General features: G+C 40.6%; 2 protein-coding genes across 2 annotated transcripts; both read right to left on the bottom strand.

Moving 5' to 3' along the window:
- Nucleotides 1-798, bottom strand: LOC125313774 (proline-rich receptor-like protein kinase PERK2). Its single transcript, XM_048273931.1, has 2 exons — nt 418-798; nt 1-237 (listed from the first exon to the last, which is right to left on the bottom strand). The coding sequence occupies exons 1-2, from the start codon at nt 796-798 to the stop codon at nt 97-99; spliced, it is 522 nt and encodes a 173-aa protein (XP_048129888.1). The 3' UTR covers nt 1-96.
- Nucleotides 799-938: 140 nt separating this feature from the next.
- LOC115737262 (alcohol dehydrogenase-like) lies at nt 939-4,135 on the bottom strand. The gene is made up of 10 exons (XM_048273930.1): nt 4,099-4,135; nt 3,559-3,695; nt 3,118-3,164; nt 2,593-2,918; nt 2,224-2,306; nt 2,059-2,134; nt 1,871-1,932; nt 1,638-1,733; nt 1,389-1,550; nt 939-1,305 (listed from the first exon to the last, which is right to left on the bottom strand). The coding sequence occupies exons 1-10, from the start codon at nt 4,133-4,135 to the stop codon at nt 1,189-1,191; spliced, it is 1,143 nt and encodes a 380-aa protein (XP_048129887.1). The 3' UTR covers nt 939-1,188.
- Nucleotides 4,136-8,390: the final 4,255 nt, after the last annotated feature.

Raw genomic sequence — 8,390 nt, 5'->3', positions numbered from 1 at the left:
ATTCTATTACCTCATTGTAAAATTGATTTCCTATTGCTTACACATGCCTGAGAACCGAGAAGTATGTTCATGGATTGGACACGGTCTCTACCGCATCTAATCTCCTAGCGCCAAGACTATTTGCATGTAATTCTTTAAGGATCCCCTAGTCCCGGCACGGATGGATTGCCTTGGATATGGCGGGGGAGCCGACCTTAGCTCGGACCGCCGAAGCTCACCCGAAACATTGGTCGATTGCTGCATCAAAAAAGATAAATCAATCACTGATCGCGTACGTACCTAAGATGCCTCTACGATTTAGTGGGAAGAAAAATTTGCTTGTGCTATTTGAAGGACAATGATCTTCTAAAGTAATGAATTTTTTACATCTTAGAAATCATAGGACGGTTGTTCCCCTATCCCTCAAGTTTCGCTTACTTGCATCGCTTCTTCTTCGGCTGCTGCTGCCTCCTCCCTCTGTCTCTTCGCCCGCAAGCAATAGCGTATTGCGGTAGCCGAGGCTACTACAAGTAGGAGGAGGCCCAACAGAACAAGGGCGACCACCAGCCACGGGGACATATGATGAGATGAAGATGGAGGCGGTGGCAGCACCGGAAATAAGAATGGCAAGCCCGGTGGCAGAGGTGGAGCTAGCACGAGCGGAGGCGGTAGCGACGATGGTGGAGCTAGCACGTGCGGTTCATACGGTGGCGGACATGGGAAAGGAAGGCATGGTTGCTCCGGACGGTACCACAGCGGTTCGAGAGATCGGGACAGAATTTTCGGATAGGGCAAGCTTACGAGTTTTCGAGAGGCCATGGGTGGATAGCTTCGTAGAAACTCTTGAGTCTCTATGATTCGAGTTATACACAAAGTGAGCGCAATCGAACGTGCTCGGTTTTTATGGCAAATTCCTGAATTCCAAATATGGAAAGAAAGCAAAGTTATGCCTCATGATATTATATCCTACTTGATATATTTAGGTAAATATTTCTCATTGGGTATTCAAGGAAACGTGATTTTTCATACATATCTTATTGCTAGACCTGGGCCAACCAAAGATGACTCAAAATTACTCCGTGAGACCGCATGAGCAAAATACACCCTCTTCCTATTAAAGAACGTCACGTCTAAAATGGAGAACGCGCAAGGTCGACCGAGCTGACCTTGCCACGGTCGGCGGACGCCGCCCGGTTCTCATTTTTCCTCCTAACCCTCCATGCGGATGATGCACCTCAGGCTCTCCCCCTGCAGCATGTACTCGAACGCCTTGTTGATCTCGGAGAACGGAACCGAGTGGGTGATGAACTTCTCCAGCTCCAGTTCCTGCAATGATTGTGGGAGAGAGAGAGAGAGAGACCATGAGCTCGATGCATCGACTAGAGCGTGACAGGAGCTTCTTTTTTTACCTTGTTCATGTACTTCTCCACGACTCCAGGAATGTCGGTCCGCGGCTTGTAGTTGCCGAAGAAGGTGCCCTTTAATGTCCTCTCGTTCAAGATATTCATCGGATGGGTCTTGAATGCGTCGTCCTTGTTCGGCACGCCGACGAGCACGGCAACACCCCAACCCTGAAACAGAGAAGACTCATTTGTAATCTTCAAAACAGACTCAAATATTTCTTCTTGCTTCTTTTCAGCGAGAGCAACGGGATTTACATCGTGAACGCACTCGAATGCTGAGATCATGGCCTGGATGCTCCCGGTACATTCAACACTCCTGCCTACTCCTCCATTGGTCATCTCTGAAATCACCTGATTTCGAGGGGATGAGCATTCACAGGACCTTCATTAGACTGAAAACTTGGAACGGAGATCATCACTTTCCATCAATGTAAGCAATTTGATGCAATGAGGGATTGTTACATGCACATGGCATAATGAGGACTTACCTCTTGAACAGGTTTACTATGATCTTTAGGATTCACAAACTCAGTAACGCCGAAATTCTTTGCTGCCGCAGAAATTTGGTTATGAACCGTAAGGATCCAGATATAATACTAATGGAAAACCAAACGGTACACACATCGAAACCTCCTAACATTGTACCCATACTCATAGATGCTATGGATCGCAATACCTTCTTCGAATCTATTCGGGTTCAAATCAACTCCGATGATCCTGGAAGCACCAGAGAGCCTCGCCCCTTCAGCAGCCTATAGATGAGTGCAACAATTAGAAGGGAAGAAAAGTGAGAACGGTAGCCCTTTTCTAATTGACTAACCACAGAGGCCAGATCACTCACAGCGAGCCCAACAGCGCCCAAGCCGAAAATAGCAACAGACTGTCCCTTTTTCGGCTTTGCAACATTCAGTGTCGCACCCAATCCTGCAGGCAAAAAAGAAAATGTCGGTGAAACACGGCGTGGCTACTGATATCAATCGAACATTCTAGAAGGGAGAACCATCAAAGATAGTGAGTTTCCACTAACACGCCCTAATAAAGTGCTGCTGCCATATGGTTTGCTAGTATCGGGCTAGAATGTTTGTCAGTAGACGTGATCAAGCACAAAGTGATAGATTCTGTTAAATAAACCAACAAGAGCTTGCTTTCTTCGTGGAGATACTCATATCCTTCTCCGCAAGACATATTAATTGGGAATTCAAAACCTGACCTGTGGATACCCCGCAGCTAAGGACACAGACTTTGTCAAGAGGCACAGCGGGGTTGATCTTTGCGACGCAGCCAGCATGAACAACCGTGTACTCACTGAAAGTGGAGGTTCCAACAAAGTGGTATATAGGCTTCCCGTTGATAGAGAATCTAGTTTTGCCATCGCTGAGCATGGAGCCCCTCTCGGTGTTGATCCTGAGGAGGTTACACATGTTGCTCTCCTCTGTTTTACAGTGCTCGCATTCCCCGCATTCCCCGGTGAACACCGGAAGGACATGGTCTCCTGGTTTAAGGTCCGTCACTCCCTTTCCTACACTCTCCACAATGCTGGAACATGAAATGTTTCGATGAACATATAAGATACTCGAAGTGAAAAGGGTAATGCATGCCATCATTACATAGCTACTTATGCAATTGAGCATCAGCTTGATCGGAGCGAGGGAGGAAGGAAAAGGGATCCAGCCACTACAAGATGTATTCTGTGAATCGGTGTTAGGTCATGGAAAGAGTTTAAGACATTGCATACCCGCCGGCCTCATGACCGAAAATACGTGGAAATAACGGCATTTGGCCCAGCCATATCAGAAAACCACTTCAGGTCTATTTGGCATTGAACGCCATTGCTCAACAGTCATAATTTCATACATTTAACATAAGTATTTATGCATATCAACCAAGATCAAATGAGCAGAACGTTCACTTCATGTTGTCGGCTCTTGGGATGCACATCAGCATATTTGAATGTAACAGAACCATGTTCAAAACTCCAAGGAAAGCTGAGAGTTGGTTATTTCAATTCAAGCGGCATGATAGTTTTTGGTCGCTGCATACCAGATTATGTGTCGCGTAAGTGCGACACTCCCCCGAATTTTATCCCGATGAGCAGGAAAAAGATTGATATCAACTGATGGATTACATTATATCAGTCTAGTATACAAATCAAACATGTGAGGCTTAAACTAAATACCTTGGCCTCCCAGAAATAGACATCCGTGTGGCAAAGGGCAGTGAAGAGGATCTTCAGACGGACTTCCTTAGCCTGGGGCGGAGCCACCTCGACCTCCTCTATCGACAGCGGCTTCCCTGCCTCCCACGCCACCGCGGCTACAACATAAACCCCAAATAAACTACACGACCAAATGCGAATTCACAAGAGCTAATGCCGATTCAGTCATATATACATCGATGGATGCACAAATTAATGTATGCGGCATCACAAGCACAAATGAAGGAAATTTCGGGCTGCTACTAGAATAGAAGCCTTAAAACTCCCTGGTTGGCCTGCTGTTTTGGGATCCGAAAACATTATATTGCCAGATCATGTCTATTTGACATCGACTAGCTAGAAAAACATTATCGCAAACAACAAACACATTCGAATTACAAGGCGAATTCTATGAAACGCACGATGACAACGCAAAAGTCGATGAAGATCAGCGCCGAACGCCAGAAACCAACTTTTAACGATCACTACAACTCACGAAAGATGGGATGGTAAAGTTTTCACCTTTGCAACGGATGACCTGACCAGCTGTGTGAGCCATGAATTTTGCTGCTTCTCAGAGACTGATAGACGCACCTACTTAACAAGCACAATGAAGAAGAAGATGGGTCTGTTGATGATAAGGGTGAGATCCCAACTGCAAAGTGGCAACTGCTTAAATATATCTGCAGCGGTTGAAGGGGGGACTTGGCCATTATCGTCATCCCATGCAGGGTGGTACGAGAATTTAATACCTCGGTTCGGTGCCGTGTCCGCCGTTCTCTCTTCCCATTTCGTTTTCACCAGATGTTTCCGGAGTTTCGCGGCGAGGGTGGCAGTCTCCGAGGTGTGCCATGTTTTGTGTTTCAGTCGACGCACTTTTGCAACGTGCCACTCATGCCCAGCCAACCGCTTTACAGGAGAAACATTACCCAAAAAAAATAAATCATAAACCTATTATAATTATACCAATTTAATAATAAATCTTCTTTTTTGTCAATTAAATCCTGAATCTTTATTGACATGGTCAATTTTTATTAAGAAAAAAGCTACCAAAAATACTAAATTATGTCATATTTATCCCAATTTTTTTTTGTAACACAAAAAATTCAAAACTTATACTTATGTAGCACATTTATTTTAAATTTTTTTATGACACCAAAAACTTCAAACTTCTATCATTATCCCAAATTATTTTTTATGACAATAAATTTGGGGTTTTTTGTGTCACAAGAATAATTTTGGGCTAAATGTGTTATATTGATACAAGTTTGGGGTGAATATGTCACACAAGTACAAATTTGATATTTTTGGTGTTATAAAAAGGTTTGGGTTTTGGTGATTATTACCCTTTTTAATAATATTTTATCATTTTTTAATTTTTTATTTATTTCCTTTTTTTCTTCTCTTTCTTCTTCCTCGAACCAATCGATCTCGGCGATCAATCGTAGGCAAGGGCCGACAAGGTCAAGCCTTGCCATGGCTTGGACCTCGCCCAATGATGGCAAGGTTGCCTTGCCAAGGGCAAGCAAGGCTACCCTCACTAGTGGTGTGGGGGGCAAGCTTCACCGGATGCCGGTGAGGGCGACCTTTGCCTGAGGACCTCACGGGCGCTCGCCTCTTGCGATCATTACACATTGGCAACCGGCTAGAGGAAGAAGGAAGAAAAGAAAAAAAGAAACAGAAATAAAAGAAAAACATTAAAATTTATCCTCATTAGTGGCGAGTGGACTATGTCACTAATTTTCAGTCAAAATTAGTTGGATGAACTGAATTAGCATAAATGTAAAATGTTTATGACTTAATTGGTAAGAAAATGCTTATGACTAATTTAGCACAATTATAATAGATTTAGGACTTTTTTGATAATTCTCCTAATTTACTGATTTGGGAGAAACAACAAAAAGGTAGCAAGAATTGAAGTGGAAATAGCAAATACCTAAAGATCGATTTCTATGTTTGCAATTCATCAATAAGAAAACCACCTATCAGGAATGATGCAACTGTTTTTTTTTTTTTTTTTTTTTCAGAAGGAAAATTTTTATTTCACTTCAAAAGAGATACATAATTTCAAGATAAAAATGCAAAACAAACAGAGCAAGTAAATTTGAAAGATAAATCAACTTAGTATAGCGTACAAAAACTCGCTCATTCCACAAAGACGGGTTTGTCACAGTATCAAAACACAAGTTAGCGGCCGATCACCGAATCTCGCACCGACATCGCTGGTGAATACATTCTGATATTTCCTTTTCCGGTGGCTACGGCTTTGCCAAAAGGCAGTGCGCACCCAAGTTCGGCATTTCCAGCACCGTCATCGTATAAAGACAAAAATAACAGCATCGATAGGATGAAAGAGCACAGAAAATGCCTTGTAAATGCTAGATCTATTTTAGATCAAGAGAGAAAAGTACCCCAATCTAAATTTAATTTTAGATCGACAAAGAAGACCCGCAAAAAAAATACCAGTTTATCACAAAATTACTTTCAGATAAGCCGATTGCTGAAGAGAGCAATCGTGGAACCTCGTAAACTATTGACTTTACAAAATCTGTTCACTGTTCTCATGAAATAAAATAAAAACCTACTTTATTGGGAGAATATTAAGTGTACTCGGAGCTTGTGAACCCAGTGCACCTGAGAATGTCTATTCGTTACCCAAATCATTGCGGATAGCAACATAGATAAGTTGTTGGGCAAGATTGGGTTAACCAAAGAGATAGACCGGAGTTTGAGGTTGTACTATTTGGTCTAGTCAAAGGGAATTCATAGCGAAACGCAAACACAATGATTAAGAATTATTTCACTTACCGTCTAAGAGATAAAACAAACATCGATATCCAAATTCAAAAGACGGATTTTACGTGGGAAACAAACATTAAAGTAGCAAAAGAACAACGCAAATTCATGGATAGACTTCTTGCAAGGGATTGACGAGTTGCGATGATACACAATTGCGCTAGCTTGCCTTCAGCCTAGTGGTGGCCACGGTTCGGAAACGGCAGTTCCGGTTCGTGGCCACCTTTGAACTAGAACCGGAACCTTAAGGGGCGGTTCCGGTTCTGGTTCTGAACCGGCGGTTACGGGCCAGCTTCGGTTCCACCTATTTTTAAATTTAATTTTAAAATAATGAATTATGAAATAAAAAAAATAAATTATGAAATTATGAAATAATAAATTATCAAATATAAATTTTAATCAAATTGTACATTGTAATCAAATTTGGAAAGAAAAAAAAGGAGGGGAAGAGGCTTGAACTTAATGAATTATCATTGAACGCTTACATATCTTCTTAGGGATAGAAGAATCAAATGTTATGTAGTTTTTATTTTTTATAACTCCAACTTACCTCAATCGTCGGTACCTGTTCCGGTCCCGTGACGGTGGTATCTCCATCATCATCATCGAAGAAATCGGCTTCATTGTTGTGATCCATCTCTTGTTGTCGATGTTTAGCATTTGTCCAATCATCAACACAAGTTTGAGCCTCCACCGAATTCGAATGTAATCTTGAACGTCGGTCATCCAAAATGTTGCCTCCAGCGCTAAATACTTGTTCAATCGCAACCGTTGAATAAGGAGTTGCTAAAACCTATCTTGCGATGAGAGCCGGGATTGGGAATTCGGTTGAATGCCTCTTCCATCACTCTAGAATGTTGAAATTTGTGCCGCCTTCGAAAACATTAAACTAAAAAAAATGGATAAATATGTCTCTATTTCAGAAATATTACCTTCTGCTCCCTTTTATCTTTTTTGCCTACTCATCAGTATTTTGTGCCCTCTATTAATTCTACCTAGGTTCTCTCTTTGCACGTCACTATATTGGGAAGATCCACTATCAACTCCTAGATTATATCTACTACAAAATTTATTATACAATTCTACTATTATTTGTTTAACCATTGCTTGTATAATTCTAACATTTACCACTTCATTCAAATGAAAACATTCATAATACGTAGTCAAATAATCACCTAAACCATATAATTTGATACGTGGATCGAAAATAAAAGCAACCAAATAAATAAGAGGAATTTCAGTATAATAATGCAGCCATTTTTTTTGCATTGCTATAATAGTTGGAGCTAAATGATCATCTTTTTCATATTCTTTAAAAATACTAGCAATGTTCATACACTCTATTAAAAATAAATGCGTAGTAGGATAATAAACACCGGATAGAGTATAAGTTGTATCGTTAAAAACTTTTTAAAAAACTAATTTTTTTTTGGCAAATATTCCACTCTTGTAGGAATAAATTAATTTAAAAAACATTATTCAAAATAAACGTACATAATAAATCTTTATATGCAAAACATTGATGAAGCAACTCGTACGTAAAATTCTAACGAGTTAGAACATCTTTTGAAAATCTTTTTGGCTTTCTTTTATGTGCTTTACAAAATCTGCCCCATTCTTTCATAATTTGGGGATGTTTCCATAAAAATTGAATTGCTCTCTTTATTGGGCTCAAAAAAGTATCAAGAATTTGTAAACCATCTTGTATACATAAATTTAAAACATGGCAAGCATATCTAACGTGAAAAAATTGTCCACCAAAAGCAAGTTTACAAATCCTTTCTAAATCGGGAATGGAAGAGGTATTTGGCGCAGCATTATCAAAACCAACTGAAAAAATTTTATTAATCAAATCATATTCTTCTAAAACTTGCCTAATTACTCTATGAATATTATTGGCCGTACTCAAAATGCAATAACTCTTTTTTGAATGTTCCAATCGTCACCTATCCAATGACATGTGATACCCATATAATAATGAGTTTGCCAAGGATCACTCCAAATGTCACTACCTATAT

Source organism: Rhodamnia argentea, chromosome 2 (assembly GCF_020921035.1).
Source record: "Rhodamnia argentea isolate NSW1041297 chromosome 2, ASM2092103v1, whole genome shotgun sequence".
Lineage (NCBI taxonomy): Eukaryota > Viridiplantae > Streptophyta > Magnoliopsida > Myrtales > Myrtaceae > Rhodamnia > Rhodamnia argentea.
This window is presented reverse-complemented; position numbering and strand designations above follow the sequence as displayed.